This window comes from Vidua macroura, chromosome 5 (genome assembly GCF_024509145.1).
Source record: "Vidua macroura isolate BioBank_ID:100142 chromosome 5, ASM2450914v1, whole genome shotgun sequence".
Classification (NCBI taxonomy): domain Eukaryota; kingdom Metazoa; phylum Chordata; class Aves; order Passeriformes; family Viduidae; genus Vidua; species Vidua macroura.
Window position 1 is genome coordinate 66,033,971 of NC_071575.1, and position 18,776 is coordinate 66,052,746.

Genomic DNA, 18,776 nt, shown 5'->3' on the forward strand with positions numbered 1-18,776 from the left:
ATTTCAAATACATGCACTCCTTAGAATTCACTACTTAGGGTTTTATTTTCCTACTGCAAATACAATTTCATTTTGCAAATTACCTCATTATTAGCAATTTGTAGGGTGATTGCCAAGAGTTTTCAGTAGCTCCTTAACAAAAATAATAGCATAGAGTCATAAGATTTGTAAGAAGAGGCAATACCTTTATTAGACTGCCCACATATCTGGAAAAAAAAAAAAGAAGCTTTTGGCATAACATCTCTGTCATATCTTGTCTTGCATCTCGATCAGACCTTCTGTTTCTGAATTCTATACTTTTAAAGATGTGAACAAAGAGCTTTCAGCAATTACTCTGCAAATGGATAGTAATGAGGCTGTTTGCAAAAGGAAATTGTGTTTCCAGCAGGAAATAAAAACCTGATATACTAAACTCCGAGCAGAGTTGTTCCTTCAAAATAAATGGAGGTCAAATTTATGGAGCAATGGTGCTGGTGACCTAATGGAGTGACCTTGGGCCTGAAAGCTTGTGCACTTCTTCCATCTATAAGTCTAATAAGAAATACTGCATTTCTTAGATACTTGAAATTTCTTGTATCTTAGACTGTCACAGCTACAATATTACTACTCCTAAATAATAGAATTGCAGTATAAGTAATTAAATCTATGTCAGTCCACCTGATTTGGGAGTGTCTTCATATCAAGTCAATTAGGAAATAACAGCCAGAGGGTCTATTTCATGGTTCATTTGCTTCGGATCTCTAAGGGCAAACTATCTAACTAAATTATTCAGAGCTGTGTCTGGAAACACGTCTCTAATCCTTAAGTCCCCACAGAGGAGAGAATGTTTTAACCAACTTCCTTTAATATCTTAATAACTAAATCTATTCATATTTCCTTCAGGCTGACAAAGAAGGGCAAAAATATTATTAGGTATTTAACACTTCCTTAGACTGCTATGTATGCAGTCTGGGGGTGGAATTAGCACATCATGGAGCAGTGCCTCCAAAAAGAGAAAGATTTGTGCCCCTGTGATATAACCATGTCCCAGATTTAGTCCAAAAGTAAATTTTACCAAAATTAAAACACAGCTTCAATCTCTTCCTGCTGCACCTTGGATGTGCTGGGAAGAGAGGGGCAAAAGACATGGCACCAGTTCCCAGCTCTGAGTTACATGGGAATGTCCCTCACCCCAGTGTTCAAATCAGACACAGGGGACACAGAACCCCTGAACTGGCAAAAAGCCACAATCAAAAAATCAATCACGTTCTCTGAGAGCAACATTAATGTTCAGCAACTGACGGAGAACTCACCAGCCAACTCAAATTTTCTATGGATCAAAACATTTCAGAAGCTACCAAAGGCCAGCCCAGAGCTCACAGTTCCAGCTCCTGAGCTGATGTGCTGTCACCCTAAACAGTGGCCATAATTCTTCATAATGGGGGTGGCCTCCCCTTGCTTCTGTGTACAAAACAGGGAGCTGGCCTGAGGGGGGAGTTAGGCAGTTTGAAGTCATGGTTTAATTTCCTTTGTAATTGCAAGTTGATTGCTGGTTTCAATTACACTGCATGCATTTTGCCTCTTGTGCCAACCATTTCTTTAAGTGGATAAACTTAAATTAAAAGAATGGTATCAACTTAAATTAATTCTCAATTAAGCAGACATTTTTAAAAAAAGAATAACACCTTGGATGATTTTCCATATGTATTTTTTTATTTTAAAGTTAAACTAATACAACCTTTAACAAAAAACTGCAAGAAATATTCTTAATTTCAGGGGAGATTATTTACATTTTTGTGGAGAAATACAGTAAGTGCAGAATTTTGACATGTTTTTACCTTCCATGTCTTGAAATCCAAATGCTTTAAGAAAGAAGAAATTATATTTTTAATTCCTTAAATTTCTTTAAAAAGGGTAAGGGCAATTTCACAGTTTCCTTGATGAAGGTTTGTAACTTAGCATCTATTTCATTCTCCCCATGTCCTAAAGACCACACCTATGCCCAAGAGCTGCGCAAACAAGAGGACAGCACATACCTGGAAATGTAAAACATTGAGCTTGAGGCAAGCAATTCACAGGAAAGGTAGCCTGGGAGTTCTGTGCTCAGCCAGATAATGAAGGTAATGACAAGCTGAAGGAATTCCCCTAGTTTTTCAGGCCCTTCTTATCTTATTTTGCAAATGTTCCTGAAGCATTCTCTCTGATAGCCCCCAGAGCAGCCTGTGCAGGCAGCTTGAGAGGGACCTGCTCTTGAGAGGGACCTGCTCCCAGGTACTCTGCAGAGAGCTTGGACATGCTGCAGCCACTTGGTGCTCCAGCTCTGAGCCTTTCTGTCCCAGACATTGGAGCTGCTCATCTCCCTTGACTTCAGATATGTAAATAGTGGATGTATTTCAGATAGTCACACTCAGCAGAACAAGAACAGTTTGGCTGAGCTGTTCTAGGTACCATTTTAAAGTGAACCCTAGGAATAGTCAATACTCATTCTCTTTTGTAGGACACAAGTTTGGGAAAACTAACTCATCCACATATATCCCTTGACAGACCTTTGAAACAAGGCCTGAGGAAAACATTTCTGTCTCTGACCAGTGCAAAAGTTGTGGGGGCCTATGACTAGTTTTAAAACTCCCTACAGCAAATATCTAGCCTAAGAGAGAAACCATAGACCTGAATGGAAAATCTGTAGACATAGATAGGAAAATGACATTTTTAGGGGACTAATCTGTCATATTTGTCTCATTCATTTCTTAAATGAGATGAAGCAATGCTGCCTATGACCCAAACACATCCAGAGACAGTGGTGCAGAGGTTAAAAGTGACTGCTGGTCTCTGTGGAAAGTAGTATATTGTTAATTGTGGAAAGGTACAATCTAGTGACACTTCACTCTGATCCTTCCCCATATTAACTTTTAAATTCACAAATTTCAACATCCCTTCTGTCAATCAAATATTAACCCAGTTGTTCCATGCTGAAGCTGAAACAGGAGTGGGTGCATCAGGTCTCTGTTGCTTGGTCTAAATGTTCAGCCAAGCAGAAATAAGTCACTTTGACCTCAACAAGCCATATCAAGATAAAAATAAAAGAGAATGAAAAGAAATATGCAAACTCAGGGTCTTTTCTGATACTTTTCAAGATAAGGCATCATACCCATGGATGAGCCTGTTGGACAAGCACAACATATCCTGTTATATTATTATCTAGGCTCTCCATTAAAGTGTTTTAAAAAGGTATTGCCCTGGATATATAACAGGAAGAGTAGGGGGAATTAAAAAATAACTATATTTTTCTGTTACATAAAAAATTTCTTATTTTTCAGTCTTAAATCAGGAGTTTGGAGTTTTTGCAGCACCATCTAGTGAGACTAAGGAAGTTTTACTCAACTTTTCAGAAACTCCAGCCTGTTCCCTCTTTACTTTTCCATTTCTATTTAATCATGATCTCCTCATAGTCTTTGGGGCCAACAATATGTGGAAGAAGGTACCTTCAGTGCACCCAATAGTCCTTTTTACATCTCTTTCCAAACCACATGAAATCTCCCAACTGCCAAGCTGAAAAACTGCAGGGCTTTCATCAAGCCTTGCTATTAATGAATTGCCTCCTAGCCAGTGAGCTGTGTCTCTGTGATCTGTGCCTTGTTTAGAAAGAATAGACTCTGCAAACAAAGAACAGAGGCATGTTTTAGCAGACATGAAGAATGTTCTTAGATGTAGGGATATCTGTCATCATTCCTGCCAGGAATGTGTTAGTGAGGATGTTTTCTATAGGACAACATTTACACACTCAGATCTGTGCCAGATACTCTGTGCCAGACACGTGAGAGACTCTATGCAAAATATCCTTCCTGGCCCAAAGATGTTGCTGACAAACAAAACCCAGTCTGATTCCAAGCCAGTTAAGATGACACACATCTTTCCCTAGGCTGCTCAGCCTCTTAAAAGATTTCCAGTGCCTAATTAGGATGAAAACTTCGTTGTTTTCCTCATCTATTCATTCCTTGTTAAAAAAATCCTGGAGTGTTTTTCACTCAACCGAGGCATTGCGCAGAATTAGAAGTATTTAAACATATTTCTCATACTGCCTCTTTGCATAAAGGTTTTTCCCAAAGATAAAATAAATCATCCCTTCAGAACTTTGTTTCTGAAATTTTTCATGTCATCAAGAGCTGTACATGACTGACACCAAAAATATTAAGGATATCCAAATAAAAACAACTCATCTGCTTCCAACAGCAGATAAGCACATTTTTGCAAGTTATGTGACTGTTGGAAAAATTGCTCCCACTTAGGAAGATGGAAACAAATTACATAATTCACTACATAAAAGCTATGATGTTATTTTATGTTCTTATCTGTATCTGCTACTAAAACAGTCATAAATCTGCAGTTATTCCTCTCTTATCTGAAGCTGAAGGAGTTTGTCCTCCATTTGCACAATGGAATCTTCTCCTCCAGTAGGATTTCTCCAGGGAGCTGACAGAGTTGAGCTGCCTGCACTGGGGTTCCAAAGATTTCTGCCTTCTGCCCTCCTTCTCTTATAAATGTCACTGCTGCTGCATCTTCATTGCTGAAATGCTGCAAGCTGGAACACAAAGCATCACTGCTTTAGGTCTTTTAAAATTATCCTTTATTTTCCTTGACAGCTTCTTTTACAAAATTTCTCTCGTATAACTGCTTTACACAGGACTAATTCATTTCATGAAATACAAGGGAAGGAGAAGATTCAAGGGCTCAAAGGAGGCAAAGTTCATATTGTCACTCAGCCTCTTAGCTAGCAGCTGATGAGATCCAGAGTCTCCTGTCTGTCCTCTCCCAAGGGATGAATGTAAAAGAGCTGAGCTACAACTCTGAAACAGACCTGCCACAGATACCTGCTATAAGGATTGTAGGCTTCCTCTAAAAACTGAGATAAATAAAAGAATTTGCAGAGTGACTTATGACAGCCTGACATCATCTCTGGGAAAACCAATTTGCAAAAAACGGTTATTTTTACTCTAAAACATAAGATCCTGCCTTCTTGTGATAAGCATCTTTCTTGCCTATAAGCATCTTAATTTTATGATTATTATTACATCATATTTTGTGAAAACATTACTTTTTGGAAATGTTCCTACAGGATCTAGAACATGTTGATAAATGATACGTTAAATTGCCTTAGTGAGTTTATACATAATCAGTGGGTATATTAATTGCTGCCACCCAGTGGGCTCATTTGTAGGCTTTGGCTCACCATACTATAATTTAATACATCATTGTTTGGTTAAATGATTTCATCCTTTCCATCTGAAAGATGGTGATTTATTTTCCTCTATCAGCAGCCACTAAAAATGAATGTTTCAAGCTGCAAGCTTTGGTTAACACTGAACATGTTGTCCTACAAAAATCTTTTGTTTCTTGTAGCGTGGGAACAGCCCTATGGAAGGCAATTATACTTGAGCTTCAAGCTAACTCTGTGTGGGATTACCTGCTTTGCCTTCTGAACCTAACTGCAAAAATCTAAGGAAAATACTTTTCTCCATTTAAATGACAAATATTCTATCAGAACTTCTATAAGAAGTTGTTAAATATGTTATACAGAGGGAATTCTTTCCTGAAAAGTGCTGGTGTTTCAGACCCTCAGGTAACTTGCACTGGGGTTCTTGTGGTCTTCAAGTTATGCACTTGACAGAAGATGTCAAACAAGCAGTTTGCAGTTTGTCTTCCTGACCTACAGCTCCACTGGCGCCAGCAGCAGTCACAGGCTCTCAGCCCACCTCAAGAGCTGGCCTGGATAACAGTGAAGTGAATAAACTGGCTCTTAAAGCTGGGCTGCTGTGTTAACAGCTTCTACAATCTATATAAGTGTTATGAATAATGAAATAAGACACTGGCAGTGACAGCACATTATTGAGGAGCTGTTAAGTGCTACATTGTGATTTCGTTTTAATGCTGCTCCTGGATGAGGGAGCCTGTGTGCCTGTGAATGAGGAGGAGGAGGGAGAGGAGGAAAGCTGCTTCATATTCTTCTTGTTGACCTATATTTTGAATTTATCTATCTGTTTAATTTAGAGCATGCCACTTCCAGCAGAACTGGCCATTTGGGGGAGGATTATGCTGCTCTTAATTTTTGTGCTCTCAGAGGACTCATTGGACCACAGAGTGTTACAACTAGATACCAACAGTGACAAGAAAAAGATAAAATAAACTTATTACAAATTTCTGTACTACCCACTCCTAATTTGTACAGTACAAGAAAGAGATGGAGCTCCTGGGGCAACTCCAGCAGAGGGGTACTGCATCATCTGTCTTACGGGGAAAGGCTGAAGGAGTTGGGCTTATTCAGCCTTTAGAAGACACAGCTGACAGGGGAACTCATGTGGATATGTGGGTATCTGAAGGGAGTCAGGCTCTTCTCAATGGCAATGAGACACAGAGGCAAAGACAGGAACTGCAACACATGAACATGAGAAGGAGCTTCTTTTATGTGCAGTGACTGAGCACTGGCACAGGTTGCCTGAGACAGTGTGGAGCCTCCCTCACTGGAGATATTCCGGAACTGTCTGGATGAATCCTGTGCCATGTGCTCTGGGATGGCCCTGCTTGAGCAGGAGAGGTGGATCAGAGGGCCCTGCTGGTGGTCCCTTCCTACCTGAATTATTCCACAATTCCACGATTCTGTAATCCTACAAACCAAAGCTGTCCACTCCTGCGGCTGACACAGCTGAGGTGGGAAGGAGCAGGAGAGGGCAGGGATTAGAATAAGCAGAGTCTTGACTCAGGAGAGAGTATAGGTGGCTGTAAATTAGATTCCAGTTTTGCCTTACAATAAGCAGAAAGTTGGGGGGAAATCCACTCCAAGAGCAGCACCTGAGGATGTGCAGATCACAATTTCAACCCTCCAGCTGGGGCTTCTGTGCCAAAACCCAGCGTCCCTTTTACTGATCTTAGCCAGAGTACTGCAAAATAAGGTAATGCTCTGCAGGAATAAAGGTGAAAGAAGCTGGCTTCAGTGTTTTAAGGAAGCTAAATAAATCTACCACAAGAAATCAAAAGTATCTGGAGATTGAAGTGGAGGAAGGTATTACACCCTTATACAATATTGCTTAAGCTCAAGCACAGTATGGGCACAGAGGCAGGGAAAGAGATTTATTCCAGCAATGACAGTGGAACCACTTCTATGGCCAAAGATACTGGGAAATAAAATCATCTTTATTGTTCATCAATGGTAAAAAAAATCCTTTTGCTTCCTATCTGTAAAGCTTTTTACCTTTGATGCTACAGCAAATGACCAATAAATCACATGGTAAATGCAATTTCCTCACAGATTTTTAATATTTCTTCATTCCCTGATGGAGGAAAAACAAAACTCTGCAGAGCTTACCGGTTAGAAGTGTTACAATATTGATTTCACAGAAGGTCCCATATCCAGCTTGTGGTTTTGTCATCTGTTCCCCAAACAAGATACAGGACCAAAGCAGCACGTGTTGGGGATCTCAGACCATACAAGAAATATCAGAAACTGGTAAAGCTGAAGCAAAATAGATGGAATTCAAAACTTCCTACAACACAGGGAGAAGAGAAAAAGACATAGTAAGAAATTGTTGAGGATTTCACAGTTATTTCTCCATCATCCTAAAATGAATCCTCTATTCAACTGCATTCCAGACTGTTGGCATCAAAACTGTCATTTAATGACCTGACCATTAATTTTTATTTATTACAGCCAAGTTTCACCAAAAAATGCTGAGACTCAGAAGAAGACCTCTTTCTTTCAGGAGAAAATGTGAGAGATAGCAGCGATGCTTACTGGGAGAAATAATTAGAGAACTGATTTGTATCCAAGACAAAATAAAGTAAGGACATTGGTCATCTTAGATTTATAAATATAAAGTGAAATAGAGTTCCATTATCTGAGCTCTTTTTCCAAGTTCAAAACTGAGACAGACACAAACCTCTTGACTTACCTGTTGACAACTGAATTGTATTCTATAAGCTGCCAGGTGCCTGTGCTTGCCAAAGGGATGAAAAAAATATAATATGTAGCTTTGGTAATAACATTTCTCTATTTCTTTTTCTTTTTTCCTCAGCTCCATTCAACCCTCCCAATGACGCAGACAGTATGGTCAAATTTGATGCCTATGGAGATGGGATAGGACGATACAACGTGTTCAATTTCCAGTTCACTGGAGACAGATACTCCTACGTGAAGGTTGGTCAGTGGGCAGAAACTTTGTCACTGGAGGTAGACTCTATCCACTGGTCCAGGAGCTCTGTCCCTGTCTCCCAGTGCAGCGACCCCTGCGCTCCTAATGAGATGAAGAATATGCAACCAGGAGATGTCTGCTGTTGGATTTGTATTCCCTGTGAAACCTACGAGTACCTGGCTGATGAATTCACTTGTGCAGACTGCGGGCCTGGAAAATGGCCCACAGCTGACCTGACTGGCTGCTATGACCTACCAGAAGACTACATCAAGTGGGAAGATGCTTGGGCAATAGGTCCTGTTACCATCGCATGCCTGGGCTTTATTTGTACTTTCATGGTCATTGGAGTGTTCATCAAGCACAACAACACACCCCTGGTCAAAGCCTCTGGCCGTGAACTGTGCTACATTTTGCTCTTTGGGGTCTTCCTGTCTTACAGCATGACTTTCTTCTTCATAGCCAAGCCTTCTCCAGCCATCTGCACCCTCCGCCGTTTGGGGCTGGGAAGTTCCTTTGCCGTCTGCTACTCTGCCCTCCTGACAAAAACGAACTGCATCGCCAGAATATTTGATGGCGTAAAGAACGGTGCTCAGAGGCCCAAGTTCATCAGCCCCAGCTCTCAGGTGTTCATCTGCCTGAGTCTCATTCTGGTACAGGTGGTGGTGGTGTCCGTGTGGCTGATCCTGGAGGCGCCGGGCACCAGGCGATACACGCTTCCCGAGAAGAGAGAGACTGTCATCCTGAAATGCAATGTCAAAGATTCCAGTATGTTAATGTCCTTAACATATGATGTCATCCTCGTGGTCTTATGCACTGTGTATGCCTTCAAAACCAGGAAATGTCCAGAGAACTTCAACGAAGCCAAGTTTATCGGTTTCACAATGTACACAACATGCATCATTTGGCTGGCCTTTCTCCCTATATTTTATGTGACATCCAGTGACTACAGAGTAAGTCTTTGGACATCTGTTTCCATAAATCATATGCAGCACTTTAGAGGACTATGTTAGCATTCACTAAAGGCTTCTTATCACTTCTTTTGTCCCCTGGGTCCCTTGCAAACAAGTTCTCTTTCAATGTTACCAGGCTTTGGCTTACTTCTAAGAAAGGTGGTCTCATTTCAAAAAGAGCATGTGCAGTTAGAGCTGGAAGGGATTAATACTGTTAGTCTGGTTGCAATAGAGGCATAACATATGGATTAAGTATTCATTTGGGTTCATCACTCCAGTCTGAAGTCACAGTCCCAACAGAAAAACCCAGTAAATGACCTAAAATTAGTCATAATGAGTTATTTGGCAAAAATTGATCTTAAAATAAAATCTGTACTGACTAGTCTCTGCAAAAGAATCTGCTATTAAAACATGGCATTTCCTTCAAATAAAAAAATATAAGGATCAAATTTCAAAATTTTCTATGAAACAGGGTTGTTTAGAAAAGTTCAACAAACATTCTATTTAAGTACAGAACTTTTTATTCTTTCTGCACTTTATAAAACACATACCTCACTGAGCAGCAAATATTGGTCAGCCTTTACCAGTAAACTTTAGAAACATTAAACTGTTTAAATTGCCAGATAGCGTTGCAAAGCTTCAAGTCCAATAAAATTGTATTTTTGAACAGAAGGAAATTGTCTCAGAAAAAAGATTCAGATCTGCTCCACTGGAAATCTCACAGTTATTACGATGTGAGAAGTGATTGTGGGAGTTGGCCCTTGCAGCAGTTTGCAGAGAATTTATTCAACTTTCTGCCAAGAAGAAAGGTAGATTACCTTAGGGGGATGTTATTGCCAATAGTGTGTACATGAAACAGCATATAATACTGTGGAGTTAATAATGTCACTTAACATATTTTTGGTGTGGGCCACCCTCAGACAATATTTTTTGTACTATTTTACTCATCTTAGGAAATGTACTGAAAACCTCTAGAAAACAAGGATAAGTAACAAATGACGCAGTGAGACATGCAGAGTGACAGTAAAAGAGCTAAATATATTTAGTCTAGACAAGAGTAAATCCAGGGAGACGTGATCACAGACCATAAATAATTTCAAGGCAACAAAACGAGAGGAAGGGATTATTCAGTCTCAGGAGAAGTTAGAATAGCAAGTAATGGATTGAAGCTAATGAAGGAAAAGTTTAAGAAAGGCACTAGGGAAGAGCTCTGGACACCCAAAGCAATCAGAGGAAGACAGACACAGGAGGAGTGAAATATCAGTGCAGACAGTCACATGAGTGGGCAGTACAGACAGTAATGGCCAAGAGGAGCATGACATGATTGTTCAAGCAGAATTTTACAGCTTTATCTCCCGAGTGGAGTTTTCAAAACCACTTGTAGGCATTGAATTTATATACAAGGTTCCAAATAAACCAACTCAAGTACTAGAAAAAGAGCAGAAAATGCTTTTAACATCTTTTTGATACTTTCATGACAAGTCTACACTTCTGGGGTTCCTTTGAAAAGCCCATATTTAATTTCCATGCAGTGTCACGTATTGACTCTGAATCAACTTGTGCCATCCTAACGTAGCCTTAGTCTGGTAGCATAACAATAAATAGCCTTAGAAACAGCCCCACTCAGCCTGGAGTTATCTGCAAATTTGCTGAGCATACACTTGATCCCTTCATCTATGTCATTTATGATGATATTGCATAACACTGGTCCAAATATGGGTACCTGAAGGACACCACTTGTCACTAATGCCCATCAGGACTCCGAGCCATTTCCCTCTGAATGTGACCATTCAACCAATATCTTATTCATCTAATAGCCCACCCATCAAATCTATATCTCTCCAGTTTTGAGAGAATGGTGCTGGGGGGCACCTGTCAAAGGCTTTACAGAATTCCAGATAAATGACATCTGTAGCCCTTGGTGAAGCTGTGCTGGCTGTCCCAAAACACCTCCCTGTTGTCCATGTGCCTTAGTATAACACATGGTCTTGTGGGATTTCCTCCACTCTGCCAGCACACCAGTCCAATCTGTGAGGGCACGTTACACACTGAACCTCTGGAGTGACCTGGATTAAAAGGAACCCTGTGGGATGGAGCTATTTTTAAGCCAAATCATTTAATTGATTGAGTGTATAATTATGCCAGCACAGCTGATCTGCTCCAGGCAGCACAAACCCTAGGAAAAGCAGGGTGGGGGAAGAGAGCTTTGATAGTGAAAAAAAACATAACTTGAAACTAAGGAAAATAAAGGTAGCTTCATTAACTCTTGTTTTTTAAGAAAACTCCTTTCGTGTCTTACCCAAAGAGCACTCAGTTCAACACCCACCTGACCTGACAGCATAGGTCTGTGGACAAAATGCAGAGAGGTGAAGGAGAATGTGAAGCTAAGGCGTTCCTTTATCATGCAGGCTCTGTTGGATCTTCTGTGTTTACTCACCCTGTGAAAGCTGAGCACATTCCATGGTGCTTGCAACATCCACAATGTGCAAAGAGCGAGTATTAAACGATCATAATAATTATCCTCATTGATGACAAAACACCAATTGTGCTAGTGCATATGTAAAGCAACTATGTCCACTCCCTACTCTATTTTCCAATTTGCACCAATTATTTCTGACAAGGAGATATGAGAAGCATTCCCATGGAAGAAGGCTAATCTCAAAGAACTGCATGAGTATAACTAAGGAAAAATGAGCTGTAGATGTATAATCATTCAAATTAAGCAATAGAGTTTAAAGCAGTTTAATTCAACATTTTAATTAAGGAATCTGCTTGGAAGAAAAGAATATAAACTGAAAATGAGGCAGTAAACTGGCACCTAGTTATACTATTGAATAAAAAGGATAAAAGGTAGACAGTGCCAGCAAAGCTATGCTAACAAATGCCCCAAGGCAAATATTCTAAAATCCTGCATCCTTACAAACAATTCATTTCTGAGCCCAAAAAGTGATGTCTCAAAATCAGGACACCTTTCAGACCCAGTCTGAACACAGTCACCAGATATTATCTTTACTCCAAATCACACCTTTATTCCTGCAAGGGCTTACTCAAGTTCTCTGATTAGGGCTGGAGGTAGAAACTAAAGTGGTTTTCAGATACATGCTTTGCATGAGACAACTGATGTAAACCCACATAATGTACACTCTGTGTGAGCTGGTTCCCACTGCAGCCAACATTGCTCAGATATTGCATGACAAGCATTACAGAAGGCTCTGCCATCAAATTAGAGATCAAGGGTGGGAGAGAAAGAGAGCAGATCTATCCTTTCTGTACTAAAATGAGGGAGAATCTCTCCCTGACATGCAGAGCCACAGACCAGCACCAGCATCTCATTCCCATGATACTGGGATTGTGGATGATAAGAATGCAACAGAGGCTCACACCAGCCTGCACCATTGCAAACCCTCAGGACTGTGGTTCATGCTGTTATGTAGTAATGTTTCTAATATTTAGCATTTCAGAGCTTTCCATATTGAAACACAGTGCTTTGTGCCCACTCTCTCCTAGGTGCAAACCACCACCATGTGCATCTCTGTGAGTCTCAGTGGATTTGTTGTGCTGGGCTGCTTGTTTGCACCCAAAGTGCACATCATCCTTTTCCAGCCCCAGAAGAACGTGGTCACTCACAGACTCCACCTCAACAGGTTCAGTGTCAGTGGGACCGGGACCACTTACTCCCAGTGTAAGTAACAAGTCTGCCACCTTCCTGTGGGGGTGTGGTGGGTTCAGGTAAAGACAAGGTGGGCTGAACTGTGTAACCCTGTGAAAGCATCACTTCCTTTGTGTCTGGAGAGGAAAACTCATCCCCCTCGCATGGGAGTTTGCTCAGAGCCTGCTCTGAAGCTCACTGAAGTCAGCAGAAAGTTTTTGGCGGGCCCTGACTCCAGCCTGATGGACACACTGAGCAGACCCTGTGTCCCACTGTCGCTCTGGCAGTGTGACAGGAGCAGATTGCCTCAGAGAATTCTTGTCAGAGCAGCACGCTGACAGGATCTGGGCCACAACGCAGCGTGCGCTCAATGGCTCATCACCTGCATTATAAGGAAAGGCTCCAAGTCTGCAGAAAAAGCATCCAAGAGATGCCATAAACTGCATCTGTATGCAGAGCATGATCAATAGCCTTTGTCAGTGCCACAGCCTGGAGAAGCAATCAGTGTCCTGTTGCAAGGACAACTCATTTGCTCTGATTCCCTCCTTTCCTTCATCTTCACTCCCTTCATCACAAGCAGGTTCACCGCTGTGATTTTGTTTTGAGGCTGTCCCTCCTTTTATGGGTGAGTTACTCAGACAGTTTTATGGATTACAAAGAAAAAAAAAAAAAAAAAAAAGAAAGAAAGAAAAAGGTCACCTGTATATTTGTTTGGGATTTTTTTATTTGTCTAGCTTAACTAACTTAACTCGTCAAAGATGGGAGCACACAGCATCCCATTCACAGAGCTCTCTGAACAGCATGTTCACCCTGGAAATCTAATTGAAAAGCACACTACAACTATAAAGAGGAAGGGAATAAGAAATAGAGGAAAGGGGTGGGCACAGAGCAAGGGTTTTCCAGCAAGCTGACAATAGCCTAGCCTGAGGTTTTTGAGTGTCACTTAAATTTCAAAACTGTCTCAAAAGCTTTGGCACTTCAGATTTCACACAAAGCATGGAAGCAATTATGTATCACATTAGCAGAATTAGGAAGTGAAGAGATCCCAGCCATCCCTGGCTCTCCCATCCCAAAACACACTGTGCAGGAATGCCCAGGGTCCCCTAACAAGAGATCAGCCATCTGGCTCTATAGGTCCCCAGTGTCATCAGCCAGGACTGCATCCAGTCCTGACACCAGAGAGCAAACACTCCTTGCTATTTTGGAAAATTTAATGAGATGGCACTATGTGCCTGAAGTGCTAAACACTCCCAAAAGATCAATCACTTCCCAAAAGCTCTTAGAAGTGTGGTCCCTTGGTGAAATGGTAAGTCCCATGAGATTCTTTTCATTCCTTATCAATTTTGTGTAAGTGATATTTCCAAGTTTTTTTTAACATTCTCATGCTATGGAATGAGCTTAGTCAGAAATCATTTTGATTCATAAATACTTTCTACTGGACTCTGGATTGCATTTTGGAATTTGATACTTTTAATGGCTGAATAAAATACATGTGTGTAAGCTTGCATGCAACTGAGAGACATCCTCAGTGCTCATCTTCACATTAAAACCTGCATTTCAGGCTTGTGAACAGCTTGAGGACATTAAGAAAAGCATAAAAATAGACTTACAATCTCTTACAACTTCATTGTGTAGAAAGGTTGCTGCAGTTATTTACTTTTACTGCTTTCACCTAATTGAATCAGGGCTGCTTACCTTGTTGGGCTTTTTAGACCGTGGAAAGACATGAAAGTAGGGCTAAAAGGTCCATCAGATAGAAAGGAAACAGCCCTATAGTTTCCATCTAGCACAATTATTTGGGAAAATAACACTATCTATCACAGTGACAATATTTTCAAGATGAAAAATCTTCCCTTACTCCCTTCTATTAACTTAAAATTATTTAAAATAAATTTCCTTTATTTTTCTTAACTATTTAGTCCTTTATAAAACTCCAAAAAGGTTGTCATCCAAATAGGTTCTAATCTTTCTCTAAAATATTCCTCTCATCACTCCTGGGGCTGTCATCTTGTTTTTATTTTGGTCTCAATGACATTTTTCATAATTCTGAAATTTCTTCATATCAAACTCATCACAATTAGCTCTAGGGCATTCTAGTAACTTTGAAAAACCAGCTCTTAAATATTATCAGAGCTCTAGAGGTCAGTGCTTTACCTATCTCCACAGATTCCCACCTCTATTGCATCTCAGGGCTGCCACCACCTCTTCAGCCCATTGATCATGAGTGCCATGAGCACAGTGTCTCTTGAACAGCAAGTGACACACAGACAGTTTTTAACACAGCTTCCTGAACCATGTAAACTGGTCACTCTGAGAAAAGGTGACATTCATGATGCTTTTGGGTAGTCTAAGTGTTAGTGTCAAGCTTTGGCCATTTTGATAGCTGAAGTCTGGAATATAAAAAAAGAATATAGATTTAAGCCAAATAGAGGCAGGCTAAGAGTGTGCTTGGGTATATGACATGTTTTGAAATGTATATATTTGTACACATTGTTTTGGTCCTGAAAATTCCCATTGGGCAGCATGCTGCATAAGTTCTGCTGCCCCAGCAGTGTCTCCCCCATTGGGATGTTCCCATTTTCCTCTTTTATGGGCTTCAGCACCCATAAAATTTCATGGAGAACTCCCCTTCCTCAATTTATAAGCACTTTAATGATTCAGATTAAGCTTTTACACCTAGATGTCATTCATCCAAGTTAGGTCTGCATGAGCTGCACACAGAGCTGAGCTCCTCCAGGTGGCCTGCACAGGGGTCGCAAGGAGAACTGAACCTACTGTTTATAGCCAGACTGGCAGTTTTTTCCCTCTGAATTTATTTTCCCAAGCCTGGCTCCAAACTAGCCCTGACATAACAGAGATTAACTCACAGTTATCCAGCTGTGAGCATGAATAGAGGAGACAGTGCTCTCAGGCACTTGGTGTGATTCCTGCAGTTGCCCAGTGCACAGAGGGGAATTGGACTCAGTGACCCTTGTGGGTCCCTTCCAAGACAGGACATTCTCTGGCTCTATGACTCCAAGTGGCACACAGACAGCAAATTCAGATCTGCCTGTTCTTGACTGTGTAGGCAAAGCTGCAAGGTCACCACGGCAGTGCTGGACTCTTGCATTGTACCTCTGGTTCTTTTCCTTGGATTACCTAAGCAAAATGAGGGACAGCCAGGAAGAGGGAAATCAAAAGCATGAACTTGAGCCAAATCACAACTTCTGCTGATGTCACACTTTTGTCCTTGGTCTCAACACAAAATGAAGGTGAAGTGTTTCTTGCATATCCAGCAGTATTCCAGGAAAGCCCTTGGTGGCTGCTATCAGACACAGAGTGTAGCTCAGAACCCTGCAGGGCCAGTGATTAACACTGCTGAGGTCTGTAATGAAAAGCAAGGTCTTTTGTTCTGTCTCAGGAGAGCTGGATGCTCAGTGTGAACACTTTACTCCACCCAGCAGAGTTAATAACTGCATCCCAGCATTGCAAGAGAGCTACATGCTGTGCAAGAAACCTGGAAACTTAAAAGGCAAGGCCACTCATTTCTCACCTACCACCATATATTTCTGTCCAATTTTGATATCCTCCTGACCCAGTTACCATAGTATTTGAGCTATTCATGCTTGTTAGTGTGTTGGACTTCAAAAAAAAAAAAAAAAAAAAAAAAGCCTGAAGCTAAAAAAATTCTGGTTAAGTGACTGATGTTCACGGAAACAAAATGCTTTTGCCTGTAGCCAAACTGGGATTTGAATCAGGTTTCCTGAGCAGAACTGATTTTTCTATTTTCTAACAAAAAGTAGAAAATTAAAATAACAATAAAAAAAAAAAGTTTAGGTCATTGTGCTGCCACATTATACCCAGTTAAAAACAGAATACAAAACCAGAATACAAAATACAAAATAATTTTTAGAAATCACAGACATGATGCCCTGTGGTCTTTTACATACACAATTCCTCCACACCTGTGACTCACAACACTTGTCCATGTTGTGAGAGAACAAATTCCATTGACCAGTCCAGAAGAGGGACTCGTTCTTGGGTCTCCTGTTTCAGGAAGATGTCCTGCCCTCTGAGTAGTAGGTTAGTCCAGTAGATTAACCTCTAAATTTCTTGTGTTAAAACAATTCTGTTTTCCATGAAATATTTATTCAGTCAATGAAAGAATGAAAAATACCAACTGATTTGAAGAAAGAATAAATTTTTCTAAAAATTATACTGAGCATCTTTACAGAACCAGTGTGCAACTGAGAGAGCAGCCAGCAGCAGATGTGGAAGATTGAGCATGCCCTTGTCAGCTGCATAAATTGCTTTTTACACAGGATGATTGAGTTTACTAAGTCATTGCTTGCCATGTGTTTTCTTTGATGAAGGCATCACATTTCTCTGGGTCACTGTTACCATTAACCTAATGTATCTTTCAAAAAGCAGCTTTATGGTGCCCTGAGCAGAGATGTCACAGAGTATCTGAAAACATGTTCTTGATGCTCAATGGATAATTTTAACAAAGATGGGCAAAAGAGTCTGCTTTTATATTAAAATCCACAAGATTTAAGCAGAACAGGATAATATATTCTCTGCTCAAAAGACAAATACATTTGGAAACAGATTGTTACACTCAGCTTCAATTATCACCTAATCCCACTAAAGCAATAAAAAACTGATGTATAAAATGTTATACCATGTAAACAAGTTTATCAGAATCTGGTCCTTATCTCTGGATGCATACTGAATCCTGATCCAGAGCTCCTAGAAGTGAAGTGTATTATAGTTAGAAATTATTCTGGGATTAGGTGAGAAATAATCTTGTTTGTAAATTCAGTTATTAAAAAATTTCTTCACTTCACCCAATATGTTCTTAGAATTTTTATTTTTATTAATTAAAATGTGATTGACACAGAAATCTAATATGGTAGATTATCTCCCAGATTTAAAACTACATTTATTTTCTTCATTAATGTCTGCTCCAATTACGTGAAAGCTCAAAGGATCAGACCCTAGCATTTCTTGCCAGTAAAACACAAAAAATCCAAAGTTTCACTTTTTCTACTGAGGTATTTTAATACCATTACAGCTGTATTAATTCACACTACCATTCAAAGTGCTACAAAGTGAGACCCAGTGGCACAGAATCATTTAAAAAAAAATCATATCTTTTATTCTGACACTTCTTGGAGAAGTGTAATCACCCTCCATGCTCCCAGTGGGCAGCAAAGTGAAATCAGGTTTCTTCAGAGGGTGCTTCAGCCTGAGGTCTGAGTTGCCAAGTAGAGGTGCAAGCAGCACCTGCATCAGCTCTGCTGCTGACACAGGCAGTGACTTTTCATTAGGCACCTTGGATAAATGGGGTGAGATGGTCCAGACCAGCACAAACTCTAATCCTGTGTTCTAATCCCCTTTTTGCTTTGCTGAAGTCGGTTGATTTTCCCCTCTCTTTCTCTTCCAGCATCTGCCAGTATGTACGTGCCAACTGTGTGCAACGGGAGGGAAGTTCTGGACTCCACCACTTCGTCTCTGTGATTGTGGCTTGTGGTTCAGTTCTTGAGTTTTTAGACTGTTAGGCAAAATTTTGCACACGTTGTGCACTCCAGAGAACACCAGAAAACAAAAGACATCCAAGCAAAATTAGTACCTTTTTTTAGAAACAGTGTAATAAATTATTTTTGAGGATTGTACAGTATATAGTGATGTTCTGGAACTTTTTAGACTGATTTTAGCCCTTCTGTTGTTAACGGTCGTAAGGGACATGTAAATAACCATGGTTCACAATGTGCATAGTCCTGCAGTAAGGGAGTGATTGTTGCAAGCACAGTTGCAATGTTAGGTGACTTCTTTCCTACGAATTTTTTTTGTAGCTCCTTGTTGTAATTAACTTAGACTGCATTTCTATGTTGTATATTACAGTTACCTTACGTGTAACAGATTGGTTTTCTCAGCACAAAACAGCAGTATTAATGTAAAGGCACCAATAATAAAAAGATAAAAGTTTTTCAGCATGGTTTCATTTTTGTTTCTTACTCTCTCAAGGTCATTACATTT

The 18,776-nt window shown here is 40.3% G+C and overlaps 1 protein-coding gene across 3 annotated transcripts in view; it reads left to right on the top strand.

Moving 5' to 3' along the window:
• Window positions 1-18,730, top strand: part of GRM3 (glutamate metabotropic receptor 3) — a 102,551-nt gene extending 83,821 nt beyond the window's left edge. For all 3 annotated transcript variants that reach the window (XM_053978575.1, XM_053978576.1, XM_053978577.1), the window contains 3 exons: window positions 8,043-9,109; window positions 12,617-12,791; window positions 18,184-18,730. In XM_053978575.1, coding sequence (XP_053834550.1) covers window positions 8,043-9,109; window positions 12,617-12,791; window positions 18,184-18,257 — 1,316 coding nt within the window. In that variant the 3' untranslated portion in view covers window positions 18,258-18,730. The remainder of the gene's footprint in view (window positions 1-8,042; window positions 9,110-12,616; window positions 12,792-18,183) is intronic.
• The last annotated feature ends 46 nt before the right edge of the window (window positions 18,731-18,776 follow it).